Genomic DNA, 21,178 nt, shown 5'->3' with positions numbered 1-21,178 from the left:
TACTACAGCAGTTTCATTTTCCAGTCATGGATCCTATTTATTTTCTGGGAACATCTGAAGCCTAAAGCAGAGGAATGACCAGATCAAGGTCAAAGAGTGATTCTGTGGGAGACTGGGGGCTAGGACTCAGATACCTTGACTCACTACGCCTCAATTTCGTTTCACAGTATCCACTGGAAAATATAATTCCTTACTTTTGCCTAATTCAAGTCTACTGTCACCTGGTTTCCCACCAACGATTTTCCAAGGACAAAAAAAAAAAAAAAAAAAAAAGGCCACGTATTTTAACATATTTAACACCAATGGTTTACTCAACTATCACAGGAATCCCAATCAGCACCTTGAATTTACTCCCACTTGCATAAACAGCAACTAATTTAAAAGAGTTAAAAGTAACGTCACAACTCAGAGGCCACACAGGAGGACCATATGCTGGACTACATGACCAGAGCTCAACAACATCCTCATAGAACTCAATGAACTATCTCCCCAGTACAAAGGTCAAAGTTCAATAGTAAGAATGAAATCACTACTTATAAAAAAGAGACAACTATACATAAGGGATACCTTATTTTCTGTCATTTCTTCCATAAAAATAATCTATATAATTAAAATAGAGCTGGACTTTTTTTTTTTTAAGTCAGTTATTAGTCTAAGACCAAAGCAAGCTGAAAAGACTGTCTTTTATTACCAAGATACCCATTCAGCCCTTTTCTAGCAAGATGATCACTTGTAATACCAAATCCCAAAATGCTAAAACATTCTCCAACCATGTATCTGTACATGGCCTGAGGGCTTTGGCACTAGCTAGTCCCCTTGCCTAGAATACTACTATTCATTATGGCTTTCACTTTAAGGGCTCCTCAATCATTCATGCTAAATGATATATCTTCTGGGAGGCCTTTCCTGACCTCACTTACAGCTTAGAGTAATCACCCAATTACTTCTCATTATGTCACTTTATTTCAGTTTTCTGCAAAGCATTATTTTCATCTGATAACTTTTCTTATTTATCTTATTTGTAGTTTGTTGCCTTCCACCCATCCTACCCCATGTTTACATATATTATACCGTAAACTCTGAAAGCAGGTACTTTGTTGTTTTCTCACTGTATCCCTAACACCTAGAAAAAGGACCTAACAAAATGTAAAATGGTTTTTGATCTGTATCTAGCAAATGAGTGAATAACTGACATTCTGCATGAATAAAATGAGAGATGGACTTCCTATTTACCTGAAAAATATTTTATGAGGAGTTTGACAATTAGAGAAACAGCCAGTGGAGAGACTACATATGCATGGATGAAAAATTCTTCAATTTGTCATGAAACTTGTCATATTCAATACAACAAATGTTTGTTTATTAAGGGCCTCGACATAAATGACACCTTCATGAGCTGAGGGAGATGCTCAGTAAGAACATTCTTGGAGTTTCCGACACGGTGCAGCAGAAATTAATCTGACTAGTAAACATGAGGTTGTGGGTTTGATCCCTGGCCCCGCTCAGCAAGTTAAGGATCTGGCGTTGCTGTGGGCTGTGGTGTATGTGGCAGGTGCGGCTCAGACCCTGCGTTACTGTGGCTGTGGAGTAGGCTGGCAGCTGTAGCTCCGATTTGACCCCTAGCCTGAGAACTTCCACACACCACAAGTGCAGCCCTAAAACCGCAAAAAAAAAAAAAAAATGTTCTTGGAGTTCCCTTGTTAGCACAGTGGGTTAAGAATCTGGCATTGTCACTGCAGTGGGCTTAGGTCACAGCTGTGGCGTGGGTTCTGTCCCCGGCCTGGGAATTTTTACTTGCTGTGAGCCAGCATAAAAAAAGATAACAATAAAAAAAATTTAAAAATAGAGAGAGAAAAACAATATTCTTGCTCTTCACAACCCAGGATCTTGTTGGGGAGAGAGGGGCAGCCATACATGAAAAAATACTAGGGAAACGAAGACTCAAAGAAGAAAGGTGTTAACCTGAGGCCACAAAACCAGTATAGGGTAGATACAGGATAAACAGTGTGACTGACTAGAAAGCCAGAGCTCCTTCTATTACTTCATACTTTGACGAGAGAAATCAAAAGGAACACCGGACAAAAAGGCTAACTAAATTCAGGCTACGGAGTGGAGATGGCCTCGTTCATTACATTTATGGGACACTTGTAAGACCTTTAGCTCCCCAAATATCTAATGCTTGTTCTGCATGATGCTTGATATCCCACTGTTAGAACTTTAATCCTTAGCTTTGGTCTAAGGAAGCAAACATCCTTATGAATCTATCAGTCCACATACTGATTCCAACAAATATTTCTAAGTACCTACTATATTTTAGGAATTTTTTTTTTTTAAAACCACACCTGTGGCATGTGGAAGTTCCCAGGCCAGGGATCAAACCCAAACCACGGCAGCAACCTGAGCCACTGTGAGTACAATGCCGAATCCTTAACCCGCTGCACCACAGGGGAACTTACCCCTCAGGCATTTTTTAGCTTCTGAGGATACAACAGTGAATAACAAAAAAAATCCCGATTTCTTAGTTTTACACTGTGATGAGAGGCATAGACAACAAATATGAATATATTACTATATTACTAATATAATGCATTGTAATGATAATGTAAAATAAAAGGAGAGATTATAACAGAGGGGTTTTTTTTTTTTTTAGCCAGGGGAAATCAAGAAAAGTCTCTCTGAAGATGTAATATTTGAGGGGAGGCCTGATTAAAATAAAGGAGTGAGCAAAGTTATAACTGGTGGAAGATCATTCCAAGCAAGGGAATGACAAGATGCAAAAGCCCTGAAGTTGAAGCATACTTACAATGTTTAAAGAAGAGCAGGAAGGCCTGTGTGGCTGGCAAGATACAAGCCAGAGAGAGGATGATAAAAGATGAAGTTAGAGAGAAAGTCAGGGGCAAGGTTATATAAGTCCTTTATAGACCATAGGAAAAAACTTGGATTTTATCTAAGTGTGACAGAAAGCTAATGGAGGGGTTTGGAGCAAGGGAGAGACATAATCAAGTTATGCTTTTTGGTTTATTACATCTTAGACCATTTGAATACAAGAAGAAGTGCCATTTTTATTATTTATGGCTATGAATGAGATTTACACAAAATTCTTCCTTGTATTATCTTTTTCTACTTTTGGTAACAAGGTTTCATGAATATTATAAAATAAAATAAGTTGCAGTCCCTCTGGAAAGAGCTTGTACAAGACTGAGGTAATCCATTCCATGAAGACTTAATAAGATTTCTTTAGGGAAAGCCTCTGGGGTGGGGGAGGGGGAAGAAGTGGCATATGAAATTTTTGACTACAAATACAATTTCTTTAATGGTCATCACTTTCTTCAGGTATTCTATTTCTTATATTCATTTTACTACTTTAGTTTACACAAAATTCTCCACTTCAACAAAATTTCAGATTTTATTGCCATAAAGATGCTTATTTTATTACTATTCCTGTGTATTTACTGTTTTGAAACAATTTATTTTCCTTTAGTATTATTTAATAAGTATTTTATTAATTTTAAAATCTCTTCTGAATTTAGAGTTAAGTCCTCTTTTTCATACCTACTATTTTTATTTGCGCTTAGTCTCATCTTTTCTTGGGTTGATTTTTCAAGCAGTATTACTTGTTGATTACTTCTATCATTTATTACTGCTTTTAAATTTTCCTTTCCTTCTGTATTCTTCAGTCTTACTTTATGGTTATGCCTCTTTTATTTTTATTTATTGGGGGGGGGGGGCACACCTGCAGCATATGGAAGTTCCCAGGCTAGGGTTGAATTGGAACTGCAGCTGCTGGCCTACGCCAAAGTAATGTGGGATCTGAGCCGCATATTCGATCCACACAATAGCTCATGGCAATGCTGAATCCCTAACCCACTGAGCGAGGCCTGGGATCAAACCTGCATCCTTCTGGATACTGGTCGTGTTTGTTATGACTGAACCACAATGGGAATTTCTATTTCTCTATTTTCTTAGGTTGAACATAAAATTCATTGCTTTCTATCTTGTCTTCCATCAGTGGTCTTAATATTATAAATTTCCCTCTAAGTACCACTTTTTCTATATTCAAAGTTTTAGTATCTAGCACCCTTATTCATGTTTACTTTTAAAGAACTAACCTAACCCCTAACTCAGTTTCCCCACCTGCAAAATGTGGGTAATAACACCTATTTATGATTTACTGTGAGGATTTAACCAGATAATATATATGAAGGGCGAAAAGCCTGCCTTCATAAATGATAACTCTTAAGTCATTTTACCAAATACATTAATTAATATCCTTATTCTTATAACTATTACCTATCTTCTACTTCAGTATTATCTATAATTCGCACTTTGTCATCAGCTATTACTTAATAGCTCTGAAATCCAGATCCCAGAAATGCTCTCCATTTGCTCCAATCTTCTATTCCTCTGCCTTTTCTACTGTCTCTAAATGCCAGCTGGCTTCATGTCAACACTTAATCCCTGGACTCCACCCTGCCTCCCGGCTGTGGACTGAACTGCATCCCCTGACCCCTAGAATTCTTACGTTGAAGCCCTAATCCCCAATATCACTGCGTTTGTAAACAATCTTTAGGATGGAATAAAGATTAAATAAGGTCATAAAGGTGGAGCCCTCATTCGATGGGATTGGTGTCTTTATAAGAAAAGGAAGAGACCAGAGCACTCCAGCTTGCTTGTGCCCCATCCCTTCTGCTTCCCAACCCACACTCCGCTCTCTCCCGCTCCCTCTCTCCCCCCTGACTCATTTTCCCTATTGGAGGACAGAGTGAGAAGGTGGCTTTCTGTGAGGCAGGAAGAAAACTCTCACTGGAAACCAAACCTCATGGAAACCTTGATCTTGGTACTTTTCAGCCTCAGAGCTGTGAGAAGTAAATGTAAAATGTTGAAGACACCCAGTCTATTTTATTTTGTTATTGCCGCTCAAGCCAAGACACTCCTATACCCTTTTTGGTCACCAGTTCTTTCTGGTTTCTCTTTTTCAAATTTTCATATATGCCAGCTCTTTCCTCATACTTATAATAATTCTCAGTCTCTTGACCCTACTCCTCCCTTAATTTCTCCTTCTCTTCACAGTTGAATTTTCTGAAAATAACAGAAACTCCAATTCCTCATTTCTCACTTATTCCTTAAAACACATGACAATGTGGTTCTCATTCTCATCTTTCCACCAAAAATGATCTCAATAAACTCATCATTTACTTATATGCCAAGTTCAATGACCTTTTAAAGAATCATCCTACTTAGAAAAATTTACATATTTTGTACCACTGTACTTTTGAGACAAAAAATATAGGCAGCAGTACAGATTTCTCAGGACTGCCTCAGTTCTAGACATACGACTGAATTATACATGGGACACACACCAGTGAAAAGCTCCACTGGCAACTAGGAAATAGGTGTTTATAAACAGATTTGTTTACATACATATACATATTTGGAAACTGAAGGATTAAGAATAAATGTCAGGAAGGAGGTACATTAAGAAGGACTGCTGAAAACAGAACTCTGGAGAACACCAATCTTTAGAGCAGCTGAAGAAAAGCAGAGCTTACTAGATGAATCCACCTGAGCGGCAGGCAGAATACCAAAAGAGAGTGCTGGAAAGTTTTTGTAAAGAGATGAATTAAGAAAAAGTTTAACACCTTAATGAATAGGTTATAAGCTCCTAGAGGACAGAACCTGTTTTTATCTAGTAGGCAAACAATACATCTTTGATGGATTGAATCTTTACTAAAATAATATAAAACAGGTATAATTAACAGTATCCCTCTACTGTTTCTAATTTTACTATGATTTATGGTATAATCTGAAGTTTGTGTCATAGGGGTACTGAATCATTATTTCAATTAATTGGTGAAATTAATTTATTTTAAAAGGCTTTTAAATGCTTTTCAACTGTTATAAAAAATATGTTAAAAAGTTTGCTCTCAAATTCTCAAAAATTCTGAAATTATGTTTTCTGAATAACACAATTTACTTTAAAATAATTCTAACTATAATTCAGTTATAGACACACATTATAATTTTGGTGCTCTTAGCTTTAAAAAAATTGCAAATAAAAAATAAGATTCAATTACTAGGCACCCCCTAGTGGTAGTAAAATCAAGTTAAGGAAAAAAAATTTTATAGGACATGGTTTAAGACATAGTTTGTATCAACCCCTGAGAATAAAACTGTCAGTAAACAATTTAAGAGCATGTTATTTTATATCTAAATTTTACAAAATGATTAATTGTGAACTGTAGCTAAAAGTTCATCCACACACCAAAATTTCATTAATATTCTTGAGAAGAAATACAGTAAGTGAAATGATGTATACAAGTACCCCTCGAAGAGTATATAATGACAAATTACAAGATTTTTTCTCTAAAAAAAACCCTCATTCTAAAGAACAGCTTTCAAAAAATAAGGCATCTCTGGAATAAAGCTTTGTGTATTTCTGACAAAAATCTAGAAGCTTTAGTAGATGGAGAGTCAGACGAAGATTCCACTATCAAAAAGTATTCACTATCGACCTTAAACAATTCACAGAACTCTTCTAAACACCTCAGTTTCCCTGTTTATAAAACAAAGATACCAAAATCAGCCTGTATTCTTATACAGCTGCTTATAAGAATCAAGTGAGAGTTGAATGAAAAAGATTACTATTGGTATTTATTAGCATAAATAATTATAATTACAATGCTTTGTAATTTGTGCTTTTCCATATAATGTACCACTCCTGCTTGCTGAATTTTTACAACCACCCGGCAACTAAAAAATCAACGCTTCCCATTTTATAAGTGAAAAATCTAACATTCTATCCAAAATGGGACTATAATTCAGGATTTTTCTGACTAGATCTTGGTATCTTTTGTATGGAGAGATGGATTATAATCACATTACTTTCCTGACTTGGTTGTAATAAATTTTGTTTAGGAGTAACAAAATTTAGGACACTGTAACATTGTGACACCAATGATGTCTAGTCCGTTCAGAGAAGACTGACGCTCTATAAAGAAAGAACCTGTTTGCCATTGAACTGGAATTGGAATGATAGAATCCAGCAGCAAGAACTCATCACAGTTCTGCACTGCAATTAATAGGCAATTTATTATCCAGTTCTCTATCTTCCAACATCCATTGACTCATGACAGAGAAATAAAATAATAAAACCAATTACATATCAAACCAACCACAGAAATAAAATATACCTCTAAAAAAAAATCCCAAATTGGAGTTCCCGTCATGGTGCAGCGGAAACAAATCCAACTAGGAATCATGAGGTTTCGGGTTTGACCCCGGCCTCGCTCAGTGGGTCGAGGATCCGGCATTGCCGTGAGCTGTGGTGTAGGTCGCAGACGCAGCTCGGATCCCACGTTGCTGCGGCTCTGGTGTAGGCCAGCGGCTTCAGCGCCAATTCGACCCCTAGCCTGGGAATCTCCATATGCTGTGGGTATGGCCCTAAAAGGACAAAAGACAAAAAAAAAATTCCAAATCTGAGATGACAAAATGGATGGGGTAGGGTAATATATATATATATAAACTTTCCTATTGTCCTCTACCAACTTCATAGCTCTTCCATTCATTTGCAAATTTTCAAATATAACACTAAGAATCAGAATTACCTTTTATCTTCTCTTTTTTAGGTTGTACGTTAGGTTACAAATCACAAGTGAGATTTGTATGGATCTACCAACTACAAGATAATTTTGCAAAAACAAATCTATTTGAGTCATTATGGAGTTTAGCATGGGACAATTTTATCTGTCTACCATATTCGTCATAATATGATATGCTATACAAATAGAAAATTACTTTTGGATTCCACTATACAGTTAATATCTCAAAAATTATTTTTTCGGGAGTTCCCGTCGTGGCGCAGTGGTTAACGAATCCGACTAGGAACCATGAGGTTGTGGGTTCGGTCCCTGCCCTTGCTCAGTGGGTTAACGATCCGGCGTTGCCGTGAGCTGTGGTATAGGTTGCAGACGCGGCTCGGATCCCGAGTTGCTGTGGCTCTGGTGTAGGCTGGTGGCTACAGCTCCGATTCGACCCCTAGCCTGGGAACCTCCATATGCCGCGAGAGCGGCCCAAGAAAATAGCAAAAAGACCAAAAAAAAAAAAATTATTTTTTCGATAAAACACAAAATGAAAACACAAATTAAAAATAATTATTACCATTAGCTTTTAGGGCTCTGTATGGGTTTTTTAAAAATTGACTCTCATGAAATCAGAATTTAAGATATATATCACAAAAAAAAAAAAGAAAAAATCTCTAGTTTTACAGAAAGATATCTTAGATTAACATACCTTAAAGATATACAGCTTGGCCTTTCAGTTAGATTTTAATAAAATGTGTCTTAATATAACTTTTTCGTTAGCAAGAACTTCTAATGACCCTCCTCCCACCTCCCAGATACACTGTTTTATGTCTTTTAACTGGCTTTGGATTTTTCTGTCTTGTTCCAACACAGGAAAAAGCATCATTATAAATAATGAGATGTCGCCAATCTACTTGTAATTATGTAGCTTACATAATGGATGACAGTGATTACAATTTGTTCACTAACCTACAAGATAATGTTCTACCTGGCTAAATACAGAACCTACACTTGCTATACTATACAGAAAGAAACGGTATAAACACAAGGACTACAGGTTCTGTTTGGCTGTTTGCAATAGTGTGCAAATGCAACTTACCATTAATATATGATCTGGACATAGAAGATAAAGAGCAACCCAAGAAATCGTTAAATTCCCAATCTAAAACAAATCATTAACAGACTATCAGATACATTTTTCTTTTTGTCTTTTCTAGGGCTGCACCATGGCATATGGAGATTCCCAGGCTAGGGGTCTAATCGGAGCTGTAGTCGCCGGCCTAGGCCAGAGCCAGATCTGAGCCGTGTCTGCAACCTGCACCATAGCTCACAGCAACGCCAGATCCTTAACCCACTAAGCGGGGCCAGGGATCGAACCCGCAACCTCATGGTTCCTAGTTTGATTTGTTAACCACTGAGCAATGATGAGAACTCCCTCAATATCAGATACAATTTTGTTACATTAAACTTTTTTCAGTTCAATGATTTCTCCTTTGGTAAAGTCAAATTTAACTTTCTTTTTGCTACTATCCACCTGTAATGTTATGATCTATAAGAAATAAACATTTAGTCTTCTTTTCTATCCAAAGCTCCTAAAATCCCTGGAATTTTCTAAGTGATAAGAGTGATAAAAGTTGAAAGAAGAAAGGACTCTTTTGTTATTCATAATGAGCCCCTTTCAACCATACCTAGATTTGTTACAGAGATGACTTTTGGAAAATTTCTCTGGATAGGAGCTGCTGCCAGGGGAACCAACCTCCTGATCAGAGGGGTGGAATTTTTGATTCTTCCATGCTCCCCTCCCCTCTGACCTCTGAGAAGGAGAGGAGCTGAAAGTTGAGTAAATTACTAACCACCAATGATTTAACCAATTATGCCTATGTGATGAGCCTCCATAAAAAAATCCTAGCTAAAGAGCTTTGGAGAGCTTGCAGGTTGTGTAACAAGAATGCATTCATGTGTTGGGGGGGTGGCACACCCCAAACATTACAGGCATTCATGTGCTCAGACCCTTCCAGATCTCATCTTATGCATCTCTTCATCTGGTTGTTCACTTATATTCTTTAAAATACGCTTATAAGAAATCGGTAGTAGTAAGTAGAGCACTTTTCTGAGTTCTGTGAGCCATTTTCGCAAATTATTGAACCCAAAAAGAAGTGGTGGGAACTTCCAATTTATAGCCAGTTGGTCAGAAACACAGGTGACAACATAGACTTGCAATTGGGTATGACTTGTAGTCAGTTTTATGACACTGAGCTCTGACCTTGTGGGATCTAATGCTATCTGCAGGTAAGTAGTTGTAGAATTTAGTTAAATTGAAGAATATCCAGCTGGTGTGGAAGGATTGCCTGGTGTTGGGCAAGGGAAAACCACACATTTGGTGGCCAGAGGTGTCCTGTGGGTAGTGCAGTAAAAAAAAAAAAAATAGGACTTCTCTCTTCCATTACATAATAATAAAGATATTTGGTAGGTGGCTGGGAAAGCATTTGCCAATATTTGAAGTTTAGGGACACCAAGTTGTATTAAAAAAAAGAAGAAAATGTGCAAAAAATGTGAAAAATCTAAAAAAGCAACTTAAACATATCTCTAGAAGGATACTGTACTCACAAAAATTATTACGCTATCATGAGCTTAACCATTCACTTTAGATCAGGTTGTTTCCAAGCAATAATAATGTAATATAAAATCAAACAGTAAAATTATTTGATCATTCCATTGAGTTTCACTATGAAAACTGAAAAAAGGAAAGAGAATCTCTATTCCCAATAGAAAATATTAATAAAAACTTTACATCAGTAGTTTTCAAACTGTATGCTGCAGAGCCCAATGAATTTTCCTCAAATACATGTTTTTTAAGCTATGAGAGAAACTGGAGTTACAGTTACTCGTTCTTTTCCCTCCAAAGTTCTTCTCCTTCAAACACAGAAGTAACATTTTTGACTATATTTTATATAATGGAGTTTTGCTAAAGCTTTTCTTTATAAAAAAGATTTCAAAGTTCCTGTTGTAGCTCAGCGGTAATGAACCTGACTAGTATGCATGAGGATACTAGCAGGTTCAATCCCTGGCCTCACTTTGTGGGTTAAGGATCCAGAGTTTCCGTGAGCTGTGATAAAGGTCGTAGACACAGCTTGGATCTGACATTGCTGTGGCTGTGGTGTAGGCTGGCAAATATAGCTCCGATTTGACCTCTAGCCAGGGGGAACTTCCAATATGCCACAGGTGTGGCCCCAAAAAGACAAAAAATAAAATTAAAAAAAATTTTTTTTAATTCTATCACTGAAATCAAACAAATAAACTACCCAAATAGTTTGAAAGTTTATATAGTTAATAGCTGTTGGTTAGTTAAAGCATCAACAAGATTTTGATTTGACTTGGTTTTGATACTTACATATAGCTTAAAGCAACTTAACAAACTTTTCATTTCAGATTCCCAGGAGAAGTAAACATCTTACCCAGCATGACTAGATGATGAAGGAGGTGGCAAGTCTGGTGTAAGGACATAAAGACTGTTGTTTTTTGGCAAGTGTAGTGATTTTAAGACCGTCTGAAAAAGAAAAAATAAAAACAAACAAAAAAATAACTATTGACTATACAGTGTTAATCTTTTACTATTGTTCTTGGAAAATTGTCAATATTATAGTTTGCCTTTTCATCTTTGACAATTTCTTAGAGTAATACAGAAGAACTGTTGAGTCCAAATAACTTTGTTTTCCATACAAATGAGCATTAAATACGCAAGTTAAAATAAAACACAAACTCTTTAGCTCATGAAGATACAAACATATAATATAGTTGAGACTCATTAATCTCTTCATTGAAGAGGCATATCCTTGCAACTAATACCCACTTCATTCCAGGATCATTATAGCAGAAATTAGCACTACAGGTTTGCAGAGATCATTAGACCAAGAAAAGATCATATACAATACCTCAATCCAAAGGCTTTATAGATGAGAAGCTACAGCCTAAGAGGTGAAATGACTTTGATGAGGTCTCTAACAAGCGTTGCCTAGATCGCTTAACTCTGACTCTAGCTAGCCTTTTGCTGTTGTTGTTGTTAAAGCACTCGGTCTGGGATAAATAAATACTCTTGGACTACCTCTGACCTACTATCTTGATAACCATATAAAATTGCACCAAATTTCTTTACCATAGAACTCCTACATAGCTTTTATACTCCCAACTTGATGGTAAATACTTGCTAATATACTTCGAACTTTTTTCAGATAGCAACACACATTAAGAAATACATTTTACATCTTTACGTCATAACCTAGGACAAATATTTTTACTCAATAGATATTTATTAATTCTGTGCAAGGACTATTCTAAACAGTGAAGACTGGGACGTCCTGTCATGGCTCAGCAGTAACAAATCCAAATAGTATCCATGAGGACTAGGTTGATCCCTGGCCTCACTCAATGGATCGGCAATCCAGCGTTGCCATGAGCTGTGCTGCAGGTCGCAGACACGGCTCAGATCCTGCATTGCTGTGGCTGTTGCTACGGCTGGCAGCTGTAGCTCCAATTCAACCCTAGTCTGGGAACTTCTATATGTCATGGGTGTGGCCCTAAAAAGACAAAAACAATGACAACAAAAACCACTGAAGATACAGTAGTGATAGTCTAAAACCCCTGATCTATGGCGCTTACATTTTAGTAGGAATACACGAAGTAAGTAACCTATATAGTTGAATATTAGGAAGTGATAGTTTTCTTGACTAAACATAAAGCAGGAAAGGAAGGGTGAAGAATATGACAAGAGCACTGGCAGGTCCCTGCTTAGATTGGGCTCAAGAGAAACGGAAGGAAAGGAATTAGAGACAACAAATATAGACAACTCTTTGGGAGAAGTTTTGTTATCAAGGGAACTAGAGAAACGGAGTGATTGCTGGAAGGGAGGTGGGATCAAGAGAAAAATGGAAGAAATTACATATTGTTTAAATGTTAACAGTAAGGCTCTACTAGAGGAAAACAGTGATGATGCAGTGAAGAATTAGAGTGAAGTCCTTGATTAGGCCAGAGGGAATACAAAACTCAATCCAATGCAATCCAGAGCTTTGGTCTTAGACAGGAGATTGGATGGGCCATCTAGAGCAACAGGGGAAAAAGCAGAGTATGTGTATAAGATGCAGGCAAGTAAAGAGAGAGCAAGTTGGGAGCTTGCGGAAGTTCTCTTGTGACTGCCTTTATTTCATCAGTGAAACAAAACAGGAAGTGAAGTTAGCACCTGAGAGTAAGAGTGGCAGAGAGGTGTTTTAAAGGTCTAAGGATAAGCATAAAGCAGCCATTTAAGAGAATGTGGATAAACCTGGTAAATAGACTATAATCCCCAGCAACATTATGGGGCTCTATGAAGATTATGGTCATGAATTTAAAGATTTTGTTTGTCTCTAGTCCCATTTATCTGTGAGGCACAGAATAAGAAGAGCTGGACGTATCCAAGGTAAGGATTTTTGTCAAGCAAGCACCATGAAGTAAGAATTGAGGCTACATGCAAAAAAATGGTTACAGTGACTGACCGTGGGATTTAGTCTACTGTAAACGGCAGAAAGAGAGGACACGAATAATCAAGAAAAGATGGTAGAAACAATGGACTGGAGGTCTGGATAGGGCTGAAGGACTGTTGTAGTTATGATACTGAAGGAAGTGAGCTAGAAGAAGAAATGAGCATAAAGCAGATGCTTGAAATCGGGTTTTAAGAACTGCTATAATTACATTATACCACAGAAAGGAAATGAGACCACCTAGGATGGAAAAAAAGATCACTGTAAAAAGAAGTTCAAGGAAATAAGAGGCCAACATGTTAGAAGAATCATTTACATGGATACATTACTAAGAATTAGGACAGAGAAATTACACACTAAGAACCAAAAATCATCGAAATATGAAGAAAGATGATGTCAAGAAGTTGGTGATTTATATATACATACGTATGTATGTACGTATACACACACACACAAAAGGGACAATGAGGACACATATTTTTACCAGTTAGTCCCTTGGTATGACGGCAGCTAGAGAAAAGCAATTAACATTGAGAAGCCTACAGAGAAACAATGTCCTTAGCAAGGCAGATTTCAGTCACGGATAGATGGTAAAGGGAATATGTAGGAAGAGGTTGACAACAGAAGGAATTTTGCTAACGATGAATTAGTTCCACAGGGAATAGCAAAAATGTTTCAAGTACTGTGGAGTAAAAAGAATAGAGACAGATACGGACTGTGCACAGACTACAGAGATTTGAGTGAGGGGTGGTGTGAGAATCTGAGACTCCTTGCAGTGAATGCCATAAACAGAAGGAAAAGGTGTCATGAAATTGGTCCTGGTTGAATCAAATAATGACAAGGCTGAAAGTGTTGGAAAACAAGGTAGAGTGGATGTCTAAGAAACCCTTTTAACCCTGAAGATGGAAACAGGGACATCTGGGGAGGGCTAATCTTACCCAAACATTGAACCCTTCATGAGAGGTCACAGCTGTGACTTAGATTCAATCCCTAGCTTAGAAACTTCCATATGCCACAGATGCGGCCATAAAATTTTTTTTAAAATACCAAGAAAGTATGCAAGTATAAATGTGAACTACCAATTTGGATACGTAGAATTCATAGAAACATAAATTTGGGAGCAATCAGAAAGTTAATGGCATAGAAATAGCAGTAACCACCTAGGCAGAGAACACAGAAATAAGTAACTGAAAATATTACTGGTAACAAAAACCATGTTCAAATGTAGTCAGCCCTCCATATCCACAGGCTCCACAACCAAGGATGGAAAATATTTGGAAAGGAAAAAATGTGAAAAGTTCCAAAAAGCAAAACTTGAATTTGCTGCACATCATCAGCAACTATTTACATAGCATTTACATTGCACTGGATATTACAAGTAATCTAGAGATGATTTAAAGTATACAGAGGATTACAGGCCATATGCAAATACTATGCCATTTTATATAAAAGGCTTAGCATCCATGGATTTTTGGTATGGAGAGTAGTCCTAGAACCAATCTCCTATGTATATTGAGAGACAGCTGTATTAGAATACATAGCTTTAAGAACATTTTCAAAATGATTGTTTTTCTCTTCCCAAACTGCCAAAAATGCCATGTTAAGACTGATTCATATCTATAGGTTTCTCAATAAATGAATGAATAAATGATATAGCTACATAACTAATGCATTATGGTGTTTTATTTCAGCCAAAGTTGTTGATTTACTCAGTGTCTCTTTTCTTTTTTTTTCTTTTTTTCTGCTATTTCTTGGGCCGCTTCCGCAGCATATGGAGATTCCCAGGCTAGGGGTCGAATTGGAGCCGTAGCCACCAGTCTACGCCAGAGCCACAGCAACGCGGATCTGAGCCGCGTCTGTAACCTACACCACAGCTCACGGCAACGCCGGATCGTTAACTCACTGAGCAAGGGCAGGGACCAAACCCACAACCTCATGGTTCCTAGTCGGATTCGTTAACCACTGCGCCACGACGGGAACTCTGTCTTTTCATTTTTTAATGCATGTTTCAGTTGGAACAGCCATATAGCACCAGGGGTCAGCCAGCTGTGGCTGTGCAATAGATCCAGCCTACTGCCAGTTTTTGTATAGTCTGTGAGATAAGCATGGTTTTTACATTTTTAAATGTTTGAAAACAAATCCAAAGAAGAATAGTTCATGATATGTAAAAGTATATAAATTTCAAATTTATGTCCATAAATATTGATGCATTGGAACAGAGTCATGCTCACTCTTTCACATATGGTCTAATGGCTGTTTTCAAGCTATTACAGCAGAACTAAGTAGTTGCAACAGGCTACATGGCCTACAAAGCCTACAATATTAACTACCCAGCTCCGTATAAATATAGTTTACCGACCATTAATATAGGACATCATAATTTGTACCTAAATTTATAATTATCTTGCCAAGCTGAAATTCCTGTAAATAACTTATAAAAATGCTCAGAACATTTCCATATATCAAATGAACCCATATCTAAGTATTTATAAGCACAATGTCTACCAGAAGCCACTGACAAAGAAGAATTGAACCTAAAGTGAAGATTCTAAGTTTATGCCTATATATTGAAATACAAGGAGTTCCCGTCATGGCACAGTGGAAATGAATCTGACTAGTATCCATGAGGATGCAGGTTTGATCCCTGGCCTCGATCAGTGGGTTAAGGATCCAGCATTGCTGTGAGTTGTGGTGTAGGTCACAGATGTAGCTTGGTCTGGCACTGCTGTGGCTGTGGCGTAGGCCAACAGCTACAGCTCCAATTCGACCCCTAGCCTGGGAACCTCCATCTGCCATGGGTGCAGACCTAAAAAGACAAAAAAAAAAAGAAAGAAAGAAATATCAACTCAGTAGTTAGTGTGAAAAGATTTGATAATTATTTCTTTCTCAGAAACCTAAAACTTTAGAGTTAACTCATTTCTTTCCATTCCTTCCCATTCTCTCTGTCAGAAAAAGAGTAAGTGTGTGAGATACTTTAGGCTAATATTGGGTCCTTGAGAACAGCAATTAATACCTTCAAATTGCAACACTTTGTGCAAATTCTTAAAATGTAATACATTCCATGCACCTGCCCCTATCCAAGTAAAGAAGAAATAATCTTTATCAATAAATTTTCCAAGATAAAAAAATGCTATTACCTTCTTTGTTCCATAATTAATACTTATGATATAAATGTATATACTATGACTTTTTTCAGACCAATAAGTAATGGTTCAGTAAATTATTATTCCAAGGTACCTACTGACATCATGTGAGGTTTGAGAAAAAAGTAAAAGCTTTCAAAAAAGAATGCCAAATTAACTCCTATAAAATAGAAATAGGAAAAACCTACCATAGAGTGGTTTCACTTACATTCCCAACTCACTTAAAACAGTTGTTTTTACTATGAAAATGCTTTAGCTTGAAAAACACTGTTTGTTGATTCCCTATATAAACTAGGTTACTATTATCAAATCTACATCTGTTATATGTAACATTAATAAAAAACTAACATTATACATCATTTGGTCAATAGCACAGCTTAATATTCTTTTTATTTCTAGGTAATTAAGAAACTCACACTGTCTTCCACATCTCCAGTCTTCCAGCCTTTTAACAGCATTTTAGACATAGGTATCTGAAGTTCGTTTTCTAGAATCTGCTTAATTTCTCCTGTACAAATAAGAAGAGACCAGATATTACTAAAAAATAATGCAATCAATATTTGTTCATATCCACAGTTAACATTAGTACTATGCACATGGTCCACAGTCAATGACATTTGCCTGATGAATGAATACGAAAATTTTCCTTTTTACATATTTTTTATAAATATAGCTAATGTACAATGAAAATTTTCAGTAGTTCAAATTTCAAAATTTGATCACAGAACATATTGCCCCTTTGAGGAACTTGGGATTCAACACTATGATAAAAGACCCCACAATTAAGTTAGTCACTTTTTAAAAAGAAACAGCTATCAGTGATTGAGGGTTTGAATAAAAACAATCTATTTTAAATCAACCAACTGAAAATACCTATATATGTGCTCAGTAAATGGCAGGCGTAGTCAGTAAAGGTATAAGATTTTAAAAATAACTGTAAATCAACTGTACTTCAATAAAATTTCTTTAAAAACTTGAGGCATTATAGTATAAAGAAAGCAAACTGTGCAATGAAGATCTGGATTGACGTTTCATCTTGAAAAAGTCAATAACTCTCTTCTATTCTTAGTTTTTGCATCCATAAAACAGGGACTACTAATGCCTACCCCTCTAGGGTTCAAGGATGAAAGGAAATAACATTCATGAAAGTAGCTAGGAAAAAAAAAAAGCCAATGTATATAATCTATAAGAATTTAAATTATGTTAAAGAGAAACGCAAAAGGATTTCAGAACAGAAAAAAAAATTATGTTGTATCAAATAGAAATGGCTTTGTGAGAAAGATTAGGCTTAAAATATAGCTAGACCTAAACCAAGCATCAAGTATAGCTGGGCTGTGAAGGAGAGCCAACTCAAAGGCAAGGATATTCTATTCAGTGAAGACAAAAGACAAAAGGTAAAAAGGCAAAAATGAAAATGACGCTAATGAAAAACAGTGAGGAACCACAATTTTCCCAAATTCCACAAATTACTTTTTAGGAATCAGGTACACTAATAAATTACTCAGCTAATTTCTGGGACTATTATTAAACAGATCATTAAATCAGAAGGTACAAATTTTTTTTTTTTTTGCTTTTTAAGGCCACACCCATGGCATATGGAGGTTCCCAGGTTAGGGGTCAAATCAGAGCTACAGCTGCCGGCCTACACCGCAGCCACAGTAATGCCAGATCCAAACCGCGCCTTCGACCTACACCACAGCTCATGGTAACACCGGATCTTTAACCCACTGAGTGAGGCCATGGATTGAACCCGCAATCTCATGGTTCCTAGTGGATTCATTTTTGCTATGCAAAAACTCCAGAAGGCAAAATATTTCAAATATCTGTTTTTATTAGGCTGATTAGTTTATAATTTTATTATTTTTTATATATAATGATTTTAATTTTTTCCATTATAGCTGGTTTAATCTGTAATTTTAGATTAACACATAATTCAATTCCATTTATAAGTGATTAAACACTGCAGAAAATGACTATACTACATATTAAGAGAAGAAAAGTCACTTCATGATGACAAAGGAAAAGAATGGTAGAGTTTAAGCTATACAAGTTCTATGTATTTTCTTAAAGAAAATTCCTATCTGGGCACTTTGGATAGTGATTAAACATCATAAAAAGACTCTGACGCAACATTATATTTTAGAAGCACAGACTTTTATCAACTTTGGCCTTCAAAAATATCACTGTTGACAAAGGATTATTCTGTTTAGGGAAAGGATAAAAAGATGAACTGTACTTCTTACACCAAAAACACATAAACACTGCCTTTTCATGTGTGGCTAAGGTTGCTATTTCTAGAGCTGTACCTATCTGGAAATTGGCTATGCTCTTAGAAATCTACCCAGTGCTTTCCTCTTAGAAACCTATCTTCACCTTCTTCATCTGACACCTTCTGCTTAAACTCTTGGATACCCTTAGCATTCATTACCTAAAGGAAAGGAAAAACAAAGATTTAAAAACCCCCAGTTAGGAGTTTCCGTTGTGGCTCAGTGGGTAACGAATCTGACTAGAAACCATGAGGCTGCGGGTTTGATCCCTGGTCTTGCTCAGTGGGTTAAGGATCCGGTGTTGGCATGAGCTGTAGTTAGGTCGCAGTCACGGCTCGGATCCCGAGTTGCTGTGGCTGTGGCGTAGGCCGGTGGCTACAGCTCCAATTAGACCCCTAGCCTGGGAACCTCCATATGCCGCAGGAGCAGCCCTAGAAAAGACCAAAAAAACAAACAAACAAAAAAAACCAGTTAGTTTTTGCAGCAAGCTTGAGTAACACATAAAACAAAAAGTCTTTTGTTCCACAGGTAGAAAAGAACAGAAAACAAATCCAGCATCATGATAGCAACCCTGTATCCCTCATATTTAAAAAAATTTTTCTCTGTTGATCTCAATTTCTTCTTCTGTAATGTGGGAATGATAACTACAGTCTAACACTTCATTGGGCTGCTATACTAAATGACATATGGAATGGAAAACACTTTGTATTAGTATGTGTCCAATATATTCAAGAGACTCAAAAAAATGCCGGTAATTTTAAGTTGCATTATTTAAGGTAATACACACCAAAGTGTCTAGCATACTATCTGGCCAGCATAGGGACTCAGTAAACAGTAGTGCTGTTCAAGGATATTCAAAATAATTCAGGGCAGTGAAGTGCTAGAATGCAGCACGTTTCAGAGCCAGTTTTCATCTCCGGGTCTCTCTGGTTCCAAAGATCTTAACACAAGATGGCACTGCCACTACAGTACCCCTGGTTGTTATTTCAAAAATTGTGAAGATATGCAGACATCATCAAGCATAGTCCATTGACTTTGTAAACCATATATCTGATAAGGGTTTAACATCCAAAATATATAAAGAATTTATATAATTGTAAAAAAACCAAAACCAAACAAATAATCCAATTAAAAATGGGCAAAGGACTTGATTAGACTTTCCAAAGAAGATATAAAAATGGCCAATAGGTACATGAAAAGATGCTCAACATTACTAATCACTAGGGAAATGCAAACCAAAAAATCATAATGAGGTATTATTACCTGATGCCTACTGGAATGGTGACCCTCAAAAAGACAAGAGATAACAAATGATGGCAAGGAAATGGAGAAAAGAGAACTCTTGTGAACTGTAAATTGGTATAGCTACCACTGAAAACGGTATGGGGGTTCCTCAAAAAATTAAAAACAGAACGACCATGTGATCTAATAATTCCACTTCTGGGAATATATTTGAAGGAAATGAAAACATTATGTCAAAGAGATATCTGTTTCTCCATGTTCTTAGCAGTATTATTCACAATAGCTAAAATGTGGAAATAACTCAAATGTCCATAGACGGATGAAAGGATAAAACAAGTTATAGTACGTATATATATACAATGGAATGTTGTTTAGCCATAACACAGAAAGAAATCCTACCATTGGCAACAACATGAATGGACCTTGATTGAGAGCATTATCCTAAGCATAAGAAGTCAACCAAAGGAGGACAAATACTGTAGATCTCACTTAAATGAGGAATCTTTAAAAAAAAAAAAAAAAGCTCATAGAAAAAGATCTTGTTTGCGGTAATCAGAAGCAGACAATGAGGAGAAGGGGAATTGGTTGAAGGAGGACAAAAAGTACAAACTTCCCGTCATAAGAAAAGGTACTGGGATATAATGCATAACATGTTTACCCTGCTGTATGATATATTTGAGAGTTGTCAAGAGAGTAAATCTTAAGAGTTCACAGGGGAAAAAAACCTTTTTTTTTCTTTTTTGCATCTATATCAACAAAACTTACTGTGGTAATCATTTCACTGTGTATGTAAGTAATTACACTGTAAAACAAACTGAATACAGTGTCATATATCAATTACATCTCAATAAAACTGGAGGAAAAAAGGAAAAAATAAACCAAAAACACAAAAACCAGAGTTCCCGTTGTGGTGCAGTGGTTAACGAATCCAACTAGGAACCATGAGGTTTCAGGTTCGATCCCTGGCCCCGCTCGGTAGGTTAAGGATCTGGCGTTGCCGTGAGCTGTGGTGTAGGTTGCAGATGTGGCTCAGATCCCACGCTGCTGTGGCTGTGGTGTAGTCCAGCAGCTATATCTCCAACTGGACCCCTAGCCTGGGAACCTCCATATGCCGCGGGTGCAGCCCTAGAAAAGACCAAAAAATAAATAATAAAATAAAATAAAATAGTTAAAAAAAAAAACAAAGAACAGTCCATTGAATCCAACATACTTTTAAAAAATTAATTGGGTTATGATTTACATGTAATAAAATTAACTCCTGAATTTTAACAAACATATATATACCACTGTAACCACCACCACAATCAAGATAGAGGGTATTTCCTTTATCACAGAAGTTTGCTCATACCCCTTTGAAACAAAAACTTGATCTTACCCCAACCACTGATCCTCCTTCTCACCCTAAAGATTACTTTTATCTGTTCTCTTTATGTCTA

At 36.7% G+C, this 21,178-nt stretch overlaps 1 protein-coding gene across 1 annotated transcript in view; it reads right to left on the bottom strand.

The window, feature by feature from the left end:
• Nucleotides 1-21,178, bottom strand: part of FAF1 (Fas associated factor 1) — a 428,908-nt gene that overhangs the window by 257,773 nt on the left and 149,957 nt on the right. The window contains exons 5-6 of the mRNA XM_047789144.1: nt 16,650-16,741; nt 11,036-11,127 (exon numbers count right to left, since the gene is read on the bottom strand). Of these exons, the coding sequence (XP_047645100.1) occupies nt 11,036-11,127; nt 16,650-16,741 (184 nt within the window). The remainder of the gene's footprint in view (nt 1-11,035; nt 11,128-16,649; nt 16,742-21,178) is intronic.

The sequence above is a fragment of the Phacochoerus africanus genome, chromosome 8 (assembly GCF_016906955.1).
Source record: "Phacochoerus africanus isolate WHEZ1 chromosome 8, ROS_Pafr_v1, whole genome shotgun sequence".
In the NCBI taxonomy this organism is placed as follows: Eukaryota; Metazoa; Chordata; class Mammalia; order Artiodactyla; family Suidae; genus Phacochoerus; species Phacochoerus africanus.
Note: the sequence above shows the minus strand (reverse complement) of the source record. Positions and strands in the feature narration are given on the sequence as shown.